Source organism: Crassostrea angulata, chromosome 7, assembly GCF_025612915.1.
Source record: "Crassostrea angulata isolate pt1a10 chromosome 7, ASM2561291v2, whole genome shotgun sequence".
NCBI lineage: Eukaryota > Metazoa > Mollusca > Bivalvia > Ostreida > Ostreidae > Magallana > Magallana angulata.
In genome coordinates, this window is record NC_069117.1 from 19,382,094 (window position 1) to 19,403,802 (window position 21,709).

Consider the following 21,709-nt stretch of genomic DNA (forward strand, 5'->3'; position numbering starts at 1 on the left):
ATCCGACCGTTAATAACAACATGACAGTGTAGAGCGTGACTCTGTGGCTTTTCTCTATGTATTTTCAAACTTCTAAAACAAAGAGCAGAAGGTCTATGGTCAAAAGAGGGGGGTATCTTAAGATTAAAATATTTGGAACGGATGACAGAATGGGCTCTCGCTTGACCTTGGAGACCCCTTAAAACGATATTACATGTATATTGTTCATTAATATTTATATTGATATATGATGAACAAAAATACCACTTATACCAATTATTTATCTTTTTTGAAATGAAAATCAATCACTTTTAAAATTGCTGTGACCTTCACCCCCTCCTTAATATATTTACACATTAATGCGATATTAATCAAATCTACACAAAAGGAAAAGAATATATTTATAAGGTTTGAGGGTGAAATTTAGATTTTTTACATAAGTATACTTTGCATAAAAAGCAGTTGCTTTCTAGAGACATTGCTGATGTTGATTATAATAACATTTCAAATCAAATTCTGTTCAGTCTCCCTAAGTCCTTATCGATCAAATTCGCCGCCCCAATATGAAATACCTTCCCACGCCCCTGTTATAATTTGTTCCAAGGGGGTTATGATATTTAGATTTTTGATAACTTGTTCGTGATTTCTTTTTCAATTATTTGATAAAAATTTAAAGACTTTTGAAGTTGTTTTAACAAAATGATATCATTATTGTTCGTCTGAATTAAGGTATTCAGCTTCTTTTCTCATGTCTTAGTAGCTTCAATTCAGGAATCTTATTATGAACCGGCGATGATGACTCTGGGATTGCGATAGAAATAAAATATGAATTTAAGAATTCATTCTTATGATCTGTTGGTTTTTTTATAATATATGATTATTAATTAATAATACATTAAAGTTAAAATTTGCAATTCAAAAAAAAATGTAATGTGTAATTTATTATAACATTGAATTGCAAAATCGTGTTTTGTTAAAAAAAATGCTAATTTGTTATAGTAGATTTTATGTTAGATGAACTTGATTAACGTTTATTGTTATAAAAACTTAGCAATTTGTCATATTTAGGCCTACATTGATGATTATATATATATATATATATATATATATATATATATATATATATATATATATATATATATATATATATATATATATATATATATATATATATATATATATATATATATAAAACAATTTGATTATTTATAAAAAGAAACAAACAAAAATACAATTAGTTTACAAAGTTTTGAACGTCTCGTTATGAATTGATGTCCACAAGTTTATCCAAGGCAAGATATTCTGAAACTTTAATGATTATTTAATCTCTTAACTTTTACCTCTACAGTGGTTCGGCCCCCCTCTGGTACCCCCCCCCCCCCCCCCCCCTCTCTCTCTAGATCCGCGCATTATGAAACCGAAAGTACCCAGGGTTTTTAGCTGACCTTGACTTACATGAAAACTGAAAGTAACAGTGACTGGTGGAGAGGTGAACAGCTAATGTATAAATTGTCACGTAATCGCGTTGAACTATAGAAAGACGCAACAACTAACTGAAAGTAAGTATGATAACGCATTTTAAGGGCTAATTTAAGCTTGAAATTTTTGTAAAAGTGTCGATGCTCAAAAACAGTACTGTAGGCATGCATATTATGTAATAACTCATTGTCTTATCTAATCTTGTGTTATTTTACGGCTCTGATGGCGTAACATTCTGTTGTTCGTTGCTGTCTTAAGGTTAAGATCTAGCGAACGAAAGAAGCTAGCCTACACGTTAGGATTCATGCTTAAAAAAACAACTTAAGCCTGTGTTTCCTATGTGTTCGTGTGTCTAGTCGCAATTTCTCTAAGTAAATGCCAAATTGTTTTAAACATGAATTATACTTACATGACTATCGTGTAAAAAGCAATTATAATGCCAAATTGTTTAAAAAGTACATAATTATATTGTAAAAAGCCATAAGGGAGTCCGTACACGACGGTCGTGTAATAGCTGATGAGAAAGTGAAAGATTGTTGTGTGTACCGTTTTAAAGTGTCCTATTTCCCAATGAAATATAACGTTAAATAGGTAGTTACAAATAAATACAGTATGAGTATTTTCAAAGTTCGAGTGTAGCTAGATTAAATTACCTAGAGACTCTCAGAAAATGTTTATTTGATAAAAATAATAAAATTGAATCTTTATGGAAGAATCCAGATTATCAGATCATATCCATTGATAATCAAAGAATAAAATTTTCATATATAAGTTCCTAATACTTTTAAAGCCACAAAGTAATAGGAAAATAAATCAGGAGAAAAAAAAAATCATAATTGATCTGCATGTAGCACCATTGGCTATAACACTCTATTAAAACTCATTTACATATAACTAGATCTTGACCTTTTATTTTAAACTTGTTGATTTAACGTACAATGGTTTAGGTCAGGTAAAAAGCAGAGCTTAATTAAGAGGCTGATGGTTGTGGCCAATTAAGACTGCATTAATCTCCTTTAGAAGAGAAACTCTATTTAAAAATATAGAAAAAATATAAAATATACAGATTTTGTCAATACCAAATAATAGTTTTAAACTATACAAAATTTTTTACCCAGTTCTGAAGGTTAATTATTTGACCATCAAGCCATCTTAATACAGTTGTATGGCTCCTAGAAAAAGACAAATATAGTGTGTAATGGGATGGGAAAAATAATGACAAAACAGACCAGGATTGGAACTTGGGCCCCCTGGATCTCTAGTCAGGTGCTCTACCAACTGAGCTATCTTGCACCAGTATTTAACCTGTCTGACTGTCACAAATGTAAAGGACTAAGTGCGGTTTTATGCAATTTTTGCCCCCCAAAATCAAAGTTTTAGAAAGAGCTTTAAAATAAGATGAAAGATAGTTAAAATCATATTGGAGATAAAGGTGTAAAAGGTTATCACCACAGTGACGTCATAACGTAGAAATGACGTCATGAATATTGCATTATTTTGATGAATTGATGTTTTGTAGCAAAATATGGGTGTTTTCCGATGGTTTTTCGACTGGGAAACATCGAGCGCAGGCTTGCTCAAGTACCATTTTTTAGTATAATATGTATAACTATCTGAAGAAAAACATATGTTAAAATTGCACTTGAGCAGACCTGCGCTCTATACTTCCGAATGCAAAATATAGAGCAAAAATGAGAATATCTTCATTTGTTTGCAACTTTGCGGGAATTAGGTCATTTAGATGACGTCATAGATAAAAATCGAGTGAGCAATAATGACTAAAATCAAGATTAAAGTTATAGGCATCCTCTTTACAATGATTTGTGAAGATTTCATTCTTATACGATACTATTTAAAAATTGGTTGAAATCGGGGGCAGATATTTGACCAAACCGCACATAGTCCTTTACTTGAATACTTATATTTGCCAAATTCGCAATGACTTGCACCAAAAACAACTTACTTGACCGCTAACATTTGAATTTAGTACAATTTAGTCATCTTATGAAAAGGCCCAAGTTTTTGGCCTATTGATTGGTTTACCTTGGTTGAGTTGGTGTGGAGCTTAATTGATACAGTGTCAGGCCTGAGAAGAAAACGGTATAGGAAGCATAAACTACAACAGTCCGGTTTTCACAAGATTAAAACATTTCTGATTATGACTTGGGAAATACAGTAAATAAAGTGCCATGTCAGCTTTTGTCAGTCAATTCTATGAACAACAATTATAACAGTCCAGTTTTCACAAGATTAAAACATTTTTACCGGTAATTATGACTTGGGAAATGCAGTAAATAAAAGTGCCATGTCAGCTTTTTGTCAGTCAATTCGATGAACAACAATTATAACCAAAATTGAATTATTAATTGTGAAGTAAGTTTAAGTTCTTATTTTTTAAAAATTATACAGCACTGTACAAACTGTTTAAGTTTATTGAATTATGTTTTTTCAGTACTTATATATAAACTTTTTTATATTTCAAAAATCACATGCTGTGGAGTTTGGAGAATTTCCATTTGTCTATCCTCAATTTTATCATGTAAAAAAAATTCAGGAATAATATTACAGATGACAATAAGGTTTTATTTCTACCATATTATATCACTTTCCCCAACACAGGAGATGAACAAGAAAACAATGATCTCACACACTTGTATTCTCCATGTACTGTTTGCTTTGAAGTGAATTATACATAGTGTATAGGACTGTTTTAGCAATTGCAGATATTCAAACTATCAGGTAAGCAGATAACTTGTAGCTGATAATTTGTTCAGTACCAGTTTGGACGAGAAAGAATAATTTTACAGTGACCAGGCTGCACTCAGTCATTTTAACAATAGAACATTCTAAGTTTGGACCTGCATGCATGAATTTTTAAGTTGCAAATCCAAATTTTTTAGCCAAACAATTCTTACAAAAATTTTCACTTTGCCAATATTTATTAGCTTTTGTGCTAATGATGACATGTGCAGCTTTAAATAATTGCAGATGCGAATTCATGTAACAATTGGGCAATTAGATGTCACCTGTTTATGATTTTTGTACATTAATGATGAAGTTACGCCATGTTCTTTATTGTGTAACTGCAAAATTGGAATTGATCTTGCTCTATTTAGGTTTCTTAAATTTAATTGAATAAATTGAATTCAGATTCATTTGAATTTAATAATCTAGAAAATGTTCTGTTCTGTTAGACCTGGGGAATGGAACAGTTTAAATTACAATGTATTGCCAAAATTTTATCATAATTAAGTCTTCATGAAGAAGTAGTTTCGTATTTAATTTCTATCAATAATTACTACATGTAAACTACATGTAGATTTTAAGTGGGATGTTGACAAGGATATGACTAGCAAGTATACTTGATTTGGTGGAAACATATTTTAATTATTATGTCAATAAACATAATGGGATTAAGCAGCAGCATATCCTTTATATAAGCCTTCAGTATTTTACTTGTAGAGCACTTGATGACATAGTCTGATTCCCAGTCTGACCATATATAGATTTTCCTTACGATACTGAGTTTGCCTTGGATGATCAAAGTTAAAATATTGCGTTCCTGTTTATTTGATATTGTAATAAATATATACTTGTCTGGTATACATATTTAAAAAAAGGTCATATAAAGGATGGTGAATTTTTCATCAAAAATGAAGGTGGTGGGGGGGGGGGGACTAATATACATGGCTTTAGACTAGACCTTCTGTGTGATAGTCAAAGAAGGTCAGTGTGTTACCTGCAAGCTTATCAGGGATCCATGAGCAAACACACTGTATGTTTTACAGATCTTTGTTCCCAAATAGGCATAGTTTTGCAGACAGTGGCAATTTTGGGGTGAAGGGCACCAACATTTTCTTATCAATTCTCTTCTCAGTATTTTATCATATGCCAGCTTTATTCATTCAGGCATTTAGAACTTCAAGATATTTGTAATGCCCTTGTGATCATGCTAGACAAGGTGAAAATTACGCCGGAGCTATGGAGTGTAATACATGTACTAAAAGAATGTGAATTAAAAAATCAAGTCCTTTTTCTTTTGACGTTATCTGATATGAAAACTGTTGACCAATTTATAGTTTTACCACTCAGTATTTAAAATAATCTTATCACAAATAAAGAAAAGACATCATTGTAATTATATCAAACATATTTATACCCCCAATTTAAAGGAGAGGGGGTTACCCTGTTGTGTCTGTCTGTCCGCTACAAATTTCTGTTGCATTTTTCTCCGCAACTGTTAATTCAATATTAACTTTCTGTTAAATGTTGATATTGTTATTTTGTATATTCACATCAGAGCAGGGGGTCGTTTGTGAGCAATGGCTTACAGATTTCTTGTTTTTTTTTCTTTCAGATGGCATCAGAATCTGTTATTCAAACTGAATTTAAGTTCACTGGATATGGAAAGAATTATGTTAAGCTCTTGTATCTTCGAAGAGATGGAGACATTCATTTTGTCAAGGAGCTAGAGGTCAGCACAGAGTTGACCTTGAACAATGTCAAGGACTATACGCATGGTGATAACAGTGACATCATAGCTACTGACTCCCAGAAAAACACAGTATATGTTATGGCTAAACAACATGGGGTATGTATAGAGGAGGATCACCTATTGGTTTGTGATGATGCCAAAGCTAATAAAAATGTACTGGTACCTGTATTCATATACACTTACAATTTGACGACACTGAAATAATAATATTATCAGAACGAATTATATTCTAGTTACAACTAAAGATACGATATGAATGTATGTCTTTTATAGCTTATTCATGAGTCATAACATACAACTCCTTATTTTTTCCACTGTTAGGTGAAAAGTGCGGAGAGATTTGCCTTGCTACTGTGTGAGCATTTTCTAAGAAAATATCGCCATGTAACAAGAGCAAAGGTCTACATAGAAGAGGCACCATGGAAACGCATGGAGATTGTAAGATTGAACAACTTGCTTTTAATACTTACTGTTTTAATGACAGTCTATTTAAGACCATCCCCTTTTCCTTATACTCACCAGGGTCTGACAGGTATTGATAATTTAAGGTCGTCTTTACACAACCTCTACATTCAAATATAATCTAAATGTACCCCAACCAATTACATAGTGTTAGTACATAATTTTATTTGTTTTATGAGATGTTTAAGTCTTGAATACTGGATGTTACATAGAATACATGCATGAATTAATTTTTCTGTCTCCTTGTGAAGGGTTCCAATAGATTTTCTAAAGCAGTGAAAGCTCTTCTTGATGGGTCAGAAGTAAAGGTCATGTGAAGATGACCTCCTATTGATACCTGTCTGACCCTGATGAGTGTAAGAAGTAGGGGGTGGTTTTAATCAGACTGCTTTGATGATTATATTACTTGTTATTGTATTAGAATGTCACAGTGTGACATTGCATGATATGTACTACAGCATGCACATTGGTTTCAGTTTTAAATACCGGTACATGGAATGTTGTCCATTGGCATGATCTAATAATATTAGACTAATAATATCAAACTGAATATGAATTTTAATCCAATGCTTTGCTTGCTTAAATTCAGAAAGGTGGTAATGTACTAGTGTAAACAAGTTAACTTTTTTCTTTGATATTTTTAATACAAGAAAAAAGAATCATATAAGTTGATGAACATAACACGGAGAGTAGGGATTGCCTTTATTTATTTGCTTATTTTGATTTATTTTGCATGCAATAAACAGTGTTTTACTGTGCCTTTTGTAATCTAGGGAGGCCAACAGCATGTTCATGCTTTCCTTCTGAGTCATAAAGCCAAGCATGTGTGTGAAGTAGAGCAATATAGGGATGGTATGTAACACTTTATGGGGGCTTATGTTACTGGGGATTTGGGACAAAATGGTAGGGACTAGTGGGGATATCTTAAAGAAGGATTTCAAGGATAAGGTTTTCAAAAAAGTTGATATTGAGTGAATGCTGCTTTAGATATAAAGTTATCATATACTGACCGGTACTCAATACATACACCAGTATACATTGTATATTCAAACATTTTAAATACAAAAGGAAACCTTTATAAGGTCTTTAAAAACTTTAATATGTAATTATTTGTTTTAATACCAGTGATTTAAACATGTTTTGGCTAATTAAGAAGGACATTGTTTTATTAAGTAGGACTCTGTTTAATTGTGTATATATAGAGAGGCCTACCATATGGACAGCCCTAAGTGGTATGAAGGTAATGAAGACCACACAGTCAGCATTCAAGAACTTTGTCTCTGACGAGTTCAGAACTCTGCCCGATGCTGACGACCGCCTCTTCTGTACCATCGTCCAGTGTAAATGGTGGTACAACACATCAGCTGTCAACTTTGAAAGGGCCTGGTGAGAAACCTTCTGGTTTTCAAGAATATTCCAAATATTCAAAAGAGGAAAAATGTAGAGAATTTTTATACCCAGCCTTTTGTGTATCCTCATAGAGAGGGAAAATAGACAACATTAAAGCTGAAATAATACTGGTACTGTAGATGGGAGTTTACAATTCTTAGATCAATAGTCTTTACAAGGTTATATCAAGGTACAGTATATCAAGTGAATTTTCTTACAATTTGATTTAAGATAAAACTTAGATTTGGCTTTATTTTCAGGGAGGGAGTCAAAAGCATTATTCTAGAAATCTTTGCTGGCCCAGCTGACAGGGGAGAGTACTCTCCCTCAGTACAGAACACCCTCTACCTTACCGCCCAGAAAGTTCTTGAGAAAATGCCAGAGGTAAGCAGACAACCCAGTAATCAAATTTATTTTTTTTTAATTTACAAAGATTATGCTGTGACTTTTGCTTGATTTCTCATTGCGAAGTATTTTATCTTTTTTTTTCAGGTGGAAAAAGTCTACATAAATCTGCCAAATGTGCACTACTTTGGAGTAGACTACAACAGATTTCCAAAGATTGATTTTGTGAGAAATGATGACAATGTAAGGTTTATACTGAATCATTTGTGATTGTCAACAAGTCAAATTTAGTTGCACATGAGTACTTTAGATTTCTGATTAAACATGAGGAATTAATATCCGCGTAAAATAGTGAGAAGTACCCCTTGTGAATATTAAAATCTTGCTTTTATTTTTTTAAGGTTAAGAATGATAAGAGATTAAGATTATAAAAACTCTGCAGTTTGTATCGAAACACAAGAATATTAAATTGCATTTGAGATTTTATATTCTCTTGTTTTTATTCAAAACAGCAGGATCGCAGAATTAAGTACTCGCATAAAATAAGGAATCTACAGTAGTGTTAGATAGATGTCATTGTTCTTGAATTTTATAATACAATTGTAATACATGTATGATCAAGTAAAAAGAAGTTTTCGTACATTTTTATAGTCTGGTTTTGATATTTATATTGACTTTTGTTTTTCAATCATTTGTCTCAGTTTGATCTCTTATGTAAATTATCTTACAGGTGTATATGCCAACTGATAAGCCATCAGGAAACATTAATGCAACAATAGCTAGGAAACCCAAATCCAGACTCTGAATTTCTAGCAGATGAACAGAAACTTCCCATGCTAGTCCTATTAGTGCTAGAGCCTATAAGAGGTTAATGCCAAATGTAGTTCATTTTTTGTATAATTTTAGTTTAATTTTCTTTCTATTAATTTATACATATATATGTCTTTTCAATGGCTTAGTGAGTCGAAAGTAGACTGTATTCAGTTGTGTTTAAAAGAGAAATGCAAAATGATTACTCTTGGGAAAGCAGATTGATTAGATGGGCTAAATCAATTTGAGAAATAAGGAAGTGATGAATTAAATTTAATTGAGAATGAGTGTCTATGTTTTCGTTTTGACACAAATCTGGTTAGTGATCTGACCCCCAGTCCTCAATTTACTTGTGTTTTGTGTTTTTGTTTAATTATATAAATACAAAAATGTACATTCTTGATGTCAAAGTCTGTATTTTGTTATATATCTCACACTAACATCTGATTAAAGTCTTTATTTAAATATCATATAATTTTCTTTGGCTTGAAAGAGAAAAAATGAAAACATTATTTCAAGGATTATAGTCATTCTAGATAATTTCTTTTTCTGTCTGTAAATATATTTAATACAGCAATTTTGCATGGCTGCCATGTCATTTACAAGTACTGTTCAGAGTCAATTAAACTGAAAATAAGAATACAGCCTTTTACATGAATGTATTTTTTTATCTATAGATGCATGATGATGTTTTGTTCCTGATCTACAGCAGATAATGTAGTTTCTGACTAAATAGAGACTCTAGTTAAGGATCAGTGTTTGGTATTGTGATGTAAACAGTATTACTTGAAATCCTTTTCCACTTCACTTGTCCTTATGGTTGATAACCTGTTAATGTGTTTAAAATCCTCTGTTATAAATTCATAACCAGTGTACAATTTCTTGAGATAAAGTGAGTGGAATTAATTCAATAGTGATACATGTAACATACAGTGTTTTTTTCCTTGTACATATAATCATTTGAATGATTATTGTTGTTCCAAAGTCATGCATTTAATGCATAAATGTTAATGAACATTTGTTGATAACCAGTTCATTTATTTTTTTTAAATATACACTCGTTAATTTTCTTGTTAAGGGTTATTAATGATATAGTTGATCTACAGATACTTACATGTTGAGGTAATCTTAAATCATTGATTTCCTGTTCTTTTGTGCAAGGACAATCTGGAGTGATAAATATTTCATATAATTCTGTATACAGAGATTGTTGGTGCAAGAAAAATTGCAGAATTCCATTTGAGACTGTTAGGGTAAATTTTTGTTGAATGTTATATTTTTTTCAGAATTCCAAAAATGTGTGTACTTCCCATGTTAAATGTATAATCAAACCTCAAATATTGTATGTTATTTGTATGTAGAAAAACAATGTTGGTAGAGGTAGAAGTGTAATATTAACATTAGCTACATGTATAAGACAGAAGAGAAGAACATGTATGCATATCAGAAACAATTCTGGGGTTTTTTCTGAATTGTTTTTTTTTTATATGTGAAGATACATAGTATACATTGCCCAGTATTTAAAATTTACTGTAAATCCAGTATTATTTCATTGCACTCAATTAATATCTGCAAGATTCGAGAATTGTTTATGCCTGTTTCTAAGTTTCTATAGAGAATTGAATATCCACACTTGCTCGGAAAAATTAAATGTCGTGAATTTCTTCTCAACCAATCATTTGGGGAAAAAAATGAGATATAACTGGATAAACTATTTGGCTTACAGTGTATTAATATCTGAACATATTTTAGGAGGTTTATAAGTTTTTCTTGTATGAAATATTCATGCAGTTTATATACTAGCAGTAAGTACAAATGTCATGTATAAGTATTTTGGTTTAAAATACACAATATATTTTTGTAAACACTTATAGGTTAACTTTGATCTGTTTATTTTATGTTTTATACATGTAAGGTATTCTATTATTTGCTCATCTAGGCATTCCAAAGAGAAAGTATGATCTGATGTTTTATACATATCACTCCAAAAAAAAGTTTTACCTGTAAAACTATAATTATTCTTAATATTATATTTTTCAGAATTTTAATCCTGTATTATTGATTGCTCATGTACAAGAAATTCTGTTTTAACGTTGTGCATGTTCAATTCTCTTCCCCACTACATACATGAATTCTCTCAGGATTTCCAGTATATAATGGTATATCTGAATCTTTGTTTATCTCGCACAGCAAGTCAGTGTACCTGACATTCTAATGGGCACCAGTTTATAAGTTTGTATACCCTATTGTATGTTTACAGGAATCTGATTATTGAATGTATAATGTGCTATGTAGTAAAATAAAAATATATATTTCAGCACTTGCATTGTTTTGGGGTTTTTTAGCTCACCTGAGCCAAAGGCTCAAGTGAGCTTTTCTGATCACAATTTGTCCTTTGTCTGTCGTTGTCGTCGTCGTTAACTTTTCACATTTTCATCTTCTTCTCAAGAACCACTGGGCAGATTTCAACCAAATTTGGCACAAAGCACCACTAGGTGAAGGGGATTCAAGTTTCTTCTAATGAAGGGCCTTTAAAAATCTTCTCAAAAACTATTAGGCCAGAAAAGCTCAAAATAAAATGGAAGCATCCTCAGATAGTGTAGATTCAAGTTTGTTCAAATCATGGTCCCCATGGGTAGGGTGGGGCCACAATAGGGGGATCAAGTTTTACATTGGAATATATAGAGAAAATCTTTAAAAATCTTCTTCTAAAAAACTATTAGGCCAGAAAAGCTCACATTAAAATGGAAGCATCCTCAGGTAGTGTAGATTCAAGTTTGTTCAAATCATGGTCCCCAAGGGTAGTGTGGGGCCACAATTGGGGGATCAAGTTTTACATAGGAATATATAGAGAAAATCTTTCAAAAATTTTCTTCTCAAAAACTATTAGGCCAGAAAAGCTCAAATTAAAATGGAAGCATCCTCAGGTAGTGTAGATTCAAGTTTGTTCAAATCAGTCCCTGGGGGTAGGGTGGGGCCACAATAGGGGGATGGAGTTTAAAATAGGAATATATAGAGAAAATCTTTAAAAGTCTTCTTCTCAAAACTATTAGGCCAGGAAAGCTCAAATTTGAGTGGAAGCATCCTCAGATAGTGTAAATTCAAGTTTGTTCAAATCATGGTCCCCGGGGGTAGGGTGGGGCCACAATAGGAGGATAAATTTTTATACAGGAATATTTAGAGAAAATCTATAAAAAAAATTCTTTTAAAAGCTCAAATTGGCGTGTAACTATCCACAGATAATGTAGATTCAAGTTTGTTCAAATCATGGTCCCCGGGGGTAGGGTGGGGCCACAATGAGGGATAAATTTTTATATAGAGAAAAAATCTTTAAAAGTCTTCTTCTCAAAACTATTAGGCCAGGAAAGCCCAAATTTGAGTGGAAGCATCCCCAGATCGTATAGATTCAAGTTTGTTTAAATAATGGTCCAGGGGTAGGGTGAGGCCACAATGGGGGATGAATTTTTACATAAGAATATATAGAGAAAAATCTTTAAAGATCTTCTTTTTAAAGACTATTTGGCCAGAAAAGCTTAAACTTGTGTAGAGGCATCCTCGGTAGTGTAATTTCAAGTTTGCAAAATCACAGTCCCTAGTGGTTGGGCGGGGCTGTGATGGCGGTTTGAATTTTTACATAGAAATATATAGAGAAAATCTTTAAAAATATTCTGGGAAAGTTTTTGGTCCAAAACTCAGTACTTAGTGTGAAAGCACAGGTTATGCAGATTTAAATTTGATGAAACCCTAGATTCCCTAGAGAAAAGTGGGGCCTTGAAATGGGGGGGGGGGGGGGGTATATAGGAATAGAGAAAAATCTTCTTACAGGTACAACAACAAAAGGGGCTTTGTATTTACCAAAAAATAAAAATAAAAAGGAGTAATAAATTGACAGATTTTCAATTTTTTTGCAAGATCTACTGTACTTAGTTGTCAAGATATTTAGATACTGTAATGCTAATTTGATCAGAATTAATGCAATTGTTGCTCATGTGAGCGATGTGGCCCCTGGGCCTCTTGTTTACAGTTGGAACTTCAGAATCAGAATTTGATTTAGTGTTAAAAGAATGTGCAGTGACCAAATGACTAGATCTAGTTAAAGGTTATAGCAGATCTCTTAAATTCATTTTGGAGTCTTCTTTAGCTCACCTAAGCCAAAGGTTCAAGTGAGCTTTTCTGATCATCCGTTGTCCATTGTCCCCTTGTCCCTAAAGCTTGTATAAATAGTAAGATTTTATATTTTATATTGTTAAAATTGTGACCCCCCCCCCCCCCCCCCCCCCCCCCCCCCCGGATTAAAAACTGGGTCCCCATAGAGGGGTTCAAAGTTTAACATAGAAAGATATTGGGAAAATGTTTTAAAATCTTCTTCTCAAGAACTGCATTGTTACAGTTTGTGATATAACTATGCAAACATCTTCCTATAATGCAGATTCTAAATTGTTAAAATCGTGACCCCTGCACTAATACTTGGGCCCCCAAAAGAAGTTCAAAATTTAATAAACAGAACTAGAAAAAATAAAGGGATAATGTTTAAAAATCTTCTTTTCAAGAACTACAATGCTACAATTACTATGCAAGCATTCTAAAATACTAAAAGAAAATGATGCAATGAACTGTTGTTCAAGTGAGTGATGTGGCCCATGGGCCTCTTGTTTCTCTCCCCTTGGCTCAATCTTGCTCAGACTTAACCAAAAGACTGCTTGAAGGTAAAATGTACATACTGACTTTGAACCAAATTTTTTATGTCATAACTTCAGATCAAAGCAGACTTCTGTAAAAAATCTTTCTTGTCTGGACCATGTTCTGTCCCTTGCCCAATCTATCTTGGACTTCACCAAAAGACAGCATGTAGGTACATGTAACAGACTGCACTGACCTTGAACATTTTTAGGTCTTAAGAAAAGATCATATCAAACTTCTGTGTTAAACCCTGTCCAATTCTTTCACTCCCCTTAATTGGCTTCATCAGAATTATGCTTCACCCAAAGTTTGTTGGAGAAAGGATGAGCATGAGGGGATTCAGGATTAGAATATTACTAAACAATTGAGTTGTTTTCTTAGCTTTTCAGCTTTTATATAACTTGAAATTAAGCTTAAATAATTACAATTAATTCTGGTCCAATGATTAATCTTCAGCGGAAAGTGCGTCATAATCCAAAAGAGGGTCATGCTAACTTATTTTTAGAATTTTTGATCAGTCATGATGTATTTTAATCATATTTTAAGCTTGTAACTTTTGTTGTGCAAACCTAAATTTTAATGTGTGCAAGTAGTTCCAGGGGATCTGCCATGTACCGTTGTGACATTTAGTGCTGTACTTGATTTAAAGGAAGCTGCGTTCATTCAGCCAAAAATCACTAAATAGAATTCTGAATACACAGCTAAATGTAATATGTTATATAGTAGAAGCATTAAATTAACCCAAATAAATCATACATATTCAGATTTATTTCAATGATCATAGATGCATTTACATGTATGTGGATAACAAATATTTTACAAATATATGAATACCGGTAATTGTTTGAACAAAACAGATAACAACACTAAAATATTTTCTTATATCCGGAGTTATGCATCAAGTTGGATCCAGTGTAGCCTTCCTCTTTGCTGTTTCTTTCACGACATGGTTGTTAAGTTTGTTTAGTCTTTCCTGTAAATGAGGGAAAAGAAATCAATGTCATATACAGGGATATTTTTGCCCCTGCAAGTTTATTTTTGCTCTTCTACACTTGCAAAAGATTTTGACACATTTTAAACTGGCCCAGTTGGAATTCTAAATAAGACTGTCACAGTTTAAAATTTGCCAGCTGACAAGACTCAAGAGTGAAAGGGGTGAAAAATAAAATGGGGTAAGCATTTCCCTGTATACAGTGTTTTACACTCATCTTCAAGGATATGCATACAGTACATCTTCTACTGAAGTTTTAGATCATAAAAGTGAATAAAATAAATCTAAAAATCATTTTTAAAATATTCATCAAGATTTCTTTTATCTAAGTGGGCTATTTCATTTAATAACAAACATTTCAAATGAGTGCTGAATGCAAAGGATTAAAACTGAAATTAAATGCTGATATACATGTACTTGAGGCATGTTCAGCAGAGTGAGTATTTGCGAGTGCTCTCTAAAATTTGTATTGCATGTGTAGAGAATTTTGGAGAGCGCCCACTCTGTTGAATAAGCCTCTGTACATTCTGTAAAATATACCTAACTGAAATGCTGATATACCTGGACATTTTGTAAGAAATGCTGACATACCTGGACATTCTGTAAGATATTATTGACCAGCATCACTCGTCTCCTGGAACTGTTCAGCTTCTTTACGTAAGGCTCCAGATCCACTGGTACAGCCTGCTGCTCAGCGATCCTCTTCAGATCTAAGGCAAACAGCATTACAAAAATCAGAGAAAATCAGTAAGAAACCTTTCCACACTATTCTGTATTGTAAATCCATTTGGTCATGCATCTTACATTAGACACCAGTTCTGTACATTTCTGAAACAACTTTTTAAAAATTACTTCTATACAAATGAAACAAAAGGCACACAGGCCTAGAAATGCTTTTCTGAAAGACTGTAGAACTGGCCAAATTTCTCAAAATTGATAATCCATAAAAACAAAAGGTAAAACAAAGGCTATAGGGACCTATTTTTAGGTACAACATATCTAAGTTCTAAGATTCACTGACTGAAAAGTAAACAATGTGCCAGTAATATTATATTAAATCATATTAATATCCTTACTGTTCAGTACCACTCAGTATTAAGTTAAATAGATTGACAACAAAAAATGATCAAAGCATTCAAAGGCATTGAATACTGTGGAATCATTTTTATTCATGGGGGTCAATGTTCGTGGGTAGGCAAAATTTTCTTGGTTCATGGGGTCGTGATTTCGTTGGTAGCATATAAATATTAAACATATGGTTGCATATGTTACGTTTGTGGGAATGTAAAATTGTGGGCAAGGATTACCCACGAAAGCAACACAAACATTGGTCCCCCCATGAACAATGATGATTCCTGTACTATAATGGGATTTGTGGTATAAGACCTATGTAAATACAATGTATATTATAGTACATTTGTACATGAAACAGATCGTTTTTGAAATCTTATGCTTAATATCATTCCTGTCAAATCATTAATCAAAAACCTATTATGTTAAATTGACACTGTTTAACTGAAATATACAACCCTGGATGAAGTCAAATTAGTCTTGATAAATTGAATACATGTATATTCATACCAGTATCTATTACCCATTGACTGAATGGTTGGGGAATATTAGGTGCTGCCTCCATCTAATCAGAGTTTTATTGACACAAACGATTGAAATCCAAGCTCATGTTAAAATGGCTTAACGTATAGTTTTGCTCAAAGATAAGTCATTGCTTACAAGTTTAATGAACATTTGTTCAATCTAAGAGTGCATGGATGCATATCATATTTACAAAGATATACATTTATTTAATCAATATATACTTTCTTTGTATTGAATACAAAGAAATCAGATGGCCACACCAATATGATTTCTTGTTCGTCGGACCCCGTGCTCTTGTGTTTAAATAAAACTATACAAATAATATTATTATTAATTTCCTGCATCAAGAAAATTCTGTGCTGTTTTCTGTTCTATTTCTGCTCTATTTTTTGCATTTTAAATACAGGTAATTTTAATTTATAAATCAGAAACAAGTAGAAGAAATATAACTGTCTGCTCAAATTTATGTACCGCCTAAAAATGTTGGCTACAAAAAATAATAATAATCGCCAGCTCGTATCCTTTCTGACAGAATGTCCAACGAACAAAAATTTACAGTGGCGTGGAAAATATTGATTAAATAATTTTAATATATAAATTTAAAGATTGACAAACATTACCATCAGCTAAGCTATCGATGTGTTGGCGAAGCTCAACTTGACTCTCTCTGTAAAAAAAAATCAACAACCTGTACATGTATATGCAGATCAATAAAAAATTCATATCAATCTTATTTCAAAGCTGTTTCATAATGGTAGATTTGTTCTTTTTTACTATTGTTTAGGGAATAGTTTAGTGTGACAAAATCTGAAGTTTCATTATCAGCTTACACGAAAGACAATGTCTTAGCATTAGCATGATAATAAATACAAAGAAAGATTTTGCTGCCTGTGTCAGCCCCGCCCCCTTTTTAGGTTACATTCAGAATGAATAACAGAACAATAAGAATACCGGACTGTTCGGACTCTGTCATCAATTTCTTCTACAGATGGTTTCAGCAAATCAATCAGACCCTCAGTTAGAGCATCCCTTGTTTTAGTATCCAAAGGTTTCTCACTCTCGGCAGCCATTCTATTTTTCTCTGTACATCGATCCCGATCGTTATTTCTATTAATAGTCATGGGTGGCTTTCATGGTTAATTTTAGAGTAACAAAAAACTTTTTTTATTTATAGGAACACTCCCATAACCAAGTTAATTTTAGAATCCAGTCATTGCTTGGAAAAGATAGAGGGAGTTTCATAGATGAAACAGTGAGGTAAGTCTGATGTACACGTATGAGAGTATGGAAGCTATTGTTTTTTGGGGGTTTTTTTATCATTTTTATGTGTTTTGTTTGTCTTAATAATTGTGAGTTCTAATCATCAGCAGACATAAATATCCCAATCAAATAACCTTACAGGTTTATTTTCACGCAATCTCTCTCTCTCTCTCTCTCTCTCTCTCTCTCTCTCTCTCTCATATATAATTGTAGAGAACTGTAATTCGATCAAATCGATTATATTAGTCCTGGTTTTTTTTTAACTCTTTTGATATTTTACATGCCAGGAAGAAGAATATCAAAATCGTTAATAAAGCAAGGAAAACGTCTGAATAAAAAAACTGTAGATACACTTCCTCGTTTCAGTTACTCCAAAATGTCGGAGGTTGGACTGCCAGTGGGAGGATATCCAACTGAAATATTTAAAAAAGGGTTTGATATAAAAGTTTTGTGCAACGCATGCAATAGAGTTCTACGAGACCCAGTCCAGAGCTACTGTGGACACAGGTTTTGCAGAGAGTGTATTTCAGCCATAATAAGGTGAGGGTATATAGCTTGAAAAACTCAAATGTGCCTGATGACAGGACCCCCTCTCTCCACTTCCATCCACCCCAAAGATTTAGACATCCAGAGCATGTGCACACCTAGTCCATTTCCAAATATCTGAACTAATAGATATTTATGTAAACCCACCCTACCTACCCCCCCCCCCCCCCCCCCCACCCCGGCGTATAAAAATGCAGGTTGGAGATAATTTTACATATTAAATCATTTATTTTTTGTTAATCTTTAAAGGAATTTCTACCAAACGGAGATTAAAACTATCCCGGGGGTAGAAGTAGGGGTAGGGGTTATGGAGGGGTCCTGTCCACAAATAACCATAACTGTTAATTGTATCGATACAAAATTAATGTATTTATATTTTGTTATTTTGGATTCAATTATTATCTTCTATATGTTCATATATTTAATCTTCTTTTGCACTTTTTAACGATCTATTCAAGTATGAAATTATTTATTCAGCTCTGGTAGCCAGGTTCAATGCAAGTCATGTATAGAGGAGGGCGTGGACAATGAAGACTACAGCATAATCAGGAAAGAACAGGTACAACAAACAAACAATGAATATGTAAATGACTCACGAATTTTAACTATGATATATATTTATTTTATATATTTAATAAAAATGAGCTAAACATAGCTACAATATGTATAGTATACAAACCGCAAAGGATTTTGCTGATAAATATAGATTCACATCTAAAAACTATATAATTTACATTTGTAAACTATGATTAAGAGTTGTTAATCATTCGTTTCACATGCAAATGGTTGTTTTTAGTGTTAAATATATAGTCATAGAATAGATAATAACGTTAACTATGCTTTACAGACGTGAAATATAAATTTAACGTCCTTAACCAGTTAACTATAGTTTTCTGTCAGTAAACTACAGTTTACAACCAATAAACCTAGCTTATCGACTGTAATACTATTTTTAGCTCCTTTTTGTGAATTTGGCGCTCCAAATGTCAATTTAATATATGTAATCAAGAATATCCAAACTGGTCCAAGTAGTGTTCGAAGACAACAATAAAACTGATTGCAAGAAACAGGCGTAGAGAATTAGAGTTTATGATATTGATTCTAGATCCAGGGAAAGTTGTGTTTGACGTTGATCCGTCAATCTCAAGAACTGGTCCTCTTTTTAATTACAGAAATTATAAAAACGGAATATATTACTATATAAATTGTCTTTCCAAATTCCCTTAAATAGCAACACTGTTTTGATTACAGCTTTTCCCTGACAATGCACTACGTAGGGAAATGTTCAGTATGGAATCCAACTGTTCCAATCTGGGTTGTCCATGGACCGGGAAATTTCGTGATTTCGAGGTATCGTGTCTTTATTCATCAAGTTCAAGCTTAGGTTATTACAGAAAAAAATCGAATTAATTCCATATTGTTTTTATAATTCCAATTGCTTAAAGCAAAATTGGGTCCAAATTATGATTTTATTCGATGTTATTGTGAAAGCCCTGTATACATATATTAAACATGAAATGTATTGTTTGTTTTTCACTTCTACTCCTTGTTAAAATTTTATTTCGTATAAATATATATCAACCATTTCATGTTTTGAGATATTGATTAAGCGTAACTAAGAAATGTACGGTGCTTCAGCTAGGCCACATCTCATAAGATGAAGAACTACTAATTGAAATTATTGAAAGCAAAGAAAATATGCCGCTTAATTGCCAAACTGATAAATACCGTATTACATAACAAATAGAAATAATTATCCCGGTGGTGATTTTTCTACCTTGTAATTCAAACATAAATCAAATAACCCTAGACAGCAAGAGACCTCTAATTTGCCAATTGTTGAATATGAACTTTAGACGACCAACTAGATTTTAATTGTTAGATTGATGAGTATAAATGTATTTTTAATTGTTGATCTTTTGTATGAAATAAACCAAAACTGTTACTATTTTCAAGAAACACGTGAAGGACTGTAAGTTCCGTCCTATACCGTGTCCAAACTGTGGGGAATCAGTGGAAGTCAGCAGAGTGAAAAGTCACGCAGAGAAAGACTGTCCCAAGCGACCGGTGACGTGCAAATACTGCTCCACAAGTACCAGTCAAGACCAACTGGAGGTAGCTATAGACTAAAAACGGAAGCTGTTTATAAAAATAAGAATTTTAAGGATATTGTAAGAAGAGTGAAATCTTTATATGACAACTGAAGGGCACTTGCTATAAACGCACCCTAATGAGAAATCGGAAACACACACATAGATATTTTATCATATACTGGTAAAATGATTTGAATTTTTTGTCATAGTAATAAAAGAATTTAGCAATATTTTATGATACTTTATAAAAAAACAAACCTCTAACGCAGTATAGGATAGAGTCATGTAAATAAATATTAACAAAAATGCCAACGAAATCTGTATATATAGTTTAGAGATTCGATTTTTTAAAATATCTGTTCAAAATCAGTAGGAAATGAAATGAAAATGAGTTATTGCATCAATAATGTTCCTTAATTTAAAATATTGTTTATTATATCCCTATGTCACAAGTTTCTTTCTATTCGCAGGAACATAACAAAGAATGTCCAAAATATCCAATGAATTGCGAGAGCTGTGGCAAAAAGAAAATTCAACGAGACAAGGTAGCCATTAAAGTACATATGTATAGCAAGACAGAAAATAAACGATAGGGTATCTCACTGAATCCTAAAACTTTTGAAAAATAACCTGCAATAACACATATATTTTACAAAAATCAATTGTTTACAGTTTCAGGAACATGTAGATTCCGAGTGTCCAAATAAAAAAGTGAAGTGCATTGCAGGATGTGAAGCGGTAGGTTTGTCGACACATACAAAACTTGTGTTTGTTTATTGAATTCTTAAAGTAAAATTCTTTCAGATAACTTATTATATATGTTATATATATTGACAGTGTTTTTATTAAAATGTAGGTCGAAAGACGTCGATTTATTTCTCACATTGAGGAAAAGCCTGGCTTTCACATTGAAAAGATGATGGACCAATTGAGAGAACTAACGAACTTTATTACCGGAGAAAAATTGCGGCATTTGGGTGAGGATGTTGAACAACTGAAGCAAACAATGTCCCTCAGCAACGATATGCAACAAAATGGAGCGAGCGGCACCAACAGGTTGCCTAGCTACGATGAGGCACAATCAGCAGAAGGAGCTGGAATCAACACTGACGCCAACAAATTAGCAGCGGTCGAAATCAAAGTGGGTACATTCGAAGGGATCGTAACAACCCTACACCGCGAGATCGAGCGGGTTCTCAATGTTCTGGATGACCGTCAAAAAGACATGGAAATTATAAAGAGAGACTGCGAAGAAAAAGCAAAGAAAATTGAGGAACTGGAGAGAAAACTGGCCTACAGCGAGGTACAAGTGACACAACTGTCCCAAAACGTTCTCTCTAAGGATAATTGTTCCTTCAATGGCGAACTGGTATGGCGTATTGAAAACTGGAGCGAAGTACGGGCGAAAGCTGTGGCGGGAACAGTTACTAGCTTATTCTCTCCGCCATTTTACACGTCTAAATATGGCTACAAGATGTGTGTCAGGTATGTCTCGGAAATGATCGAATCAAAAGATCGCATAATAAGGTATCATTCTTTCAGATACCTGCTAGAATATCATTAAATTGCAATGTTTCACAGAAA

At 32.9% G+C, this 21,709-nt stretch overlaps 2 protein-coding genes across 2 annotated transcripts in view; one reads left to right on the forward strand and one right to left on the reverse strand.

The window, feature by feature from the left end:
* The window catches only part of LOC128156751 (uncharacterized), a 36,852-nt gene that overhangs the window by 2,985 nt on the left and 12,158 nt on the right, over window positions 1–21,709 (forward strand). Inside the window, 13 exon segments of the mRNA XM_052819036.1 lie at window positions 5,816–6,049; window positions 6,275–6,391; window positions 7,189–7,267; window positions 7,618–7,801; window positions 8,065–8,188; window positions 8,297–8,392; window positions 17,401–17,483; window positions 18,510–18,591; window positions 19,284–19,382; window positions 19,989–20,147; window positions 20,596–20,670; window positions 20,798–20,863; window positions 20,982–21,610. Of these exon segments, the coding sequence (XP_052674996.1) occupies window positions 5,816–6,049; window positions 6,275–6,391; window positions 7,189–7,267; window positions 7,618–7,801; window positions 8,065–8,188; window positions 8,297–8,392; window positions 17,401–17,483; window positions 18,510–18,591; window positions 19,284–19,382; window positions 19,989–20,147; window positions 20,596–20,670; window positions 20,798–20,863; window positions 20,982–21,610 (2,027 nt within the window).
* LOC128156749 (SNARE-associated protein Snapin-like) lies at window positions 14,458–17,337 on the reverse strand. Its single transcript, XM_052819034.1, has 4 exons — window positions 17,178–17,337; window positions 16,847–16,893; window positions 15,222–15,340; window positions 14,458–14,612 (listed from the first exon to the last, which is right to left on the reverse strand). The coding sequence occupies exons 1-4, from the start codon at window positions 17,294–17,296 to the stop codon at window positions 14,538–14,540; spliced, it is 360 nt and encodes a 119-aa protein (XP_052674994.1). The 5' UTR covers window positions 17,297–17,337; the 3' UTR covers window positions 14,458–14,537.

Coding starts and splice junctions, on each gene's coding strand:
- LOC128156749 (XM_052819034.1), bottom strand. CDS start 17,296: ATGGCTGCCGAGAGTGAGAAACCTTTGGATACTAAAACAAGGGATGCT. Junction 15,341..16,846: donor CATCGATAGCTTAGCTGATG/GTAATGTTTGTC, acceptor TGTTTGCCTTAG/ATCTGAAGAGGATCGCTGAG. Junction 14,613..15,221: donor ATATCTTACAGAATGTCCAG/GTATGTCAGCAT, acceptor CCTCATTTACAG/GAAAGACTAAACAAACTTAA.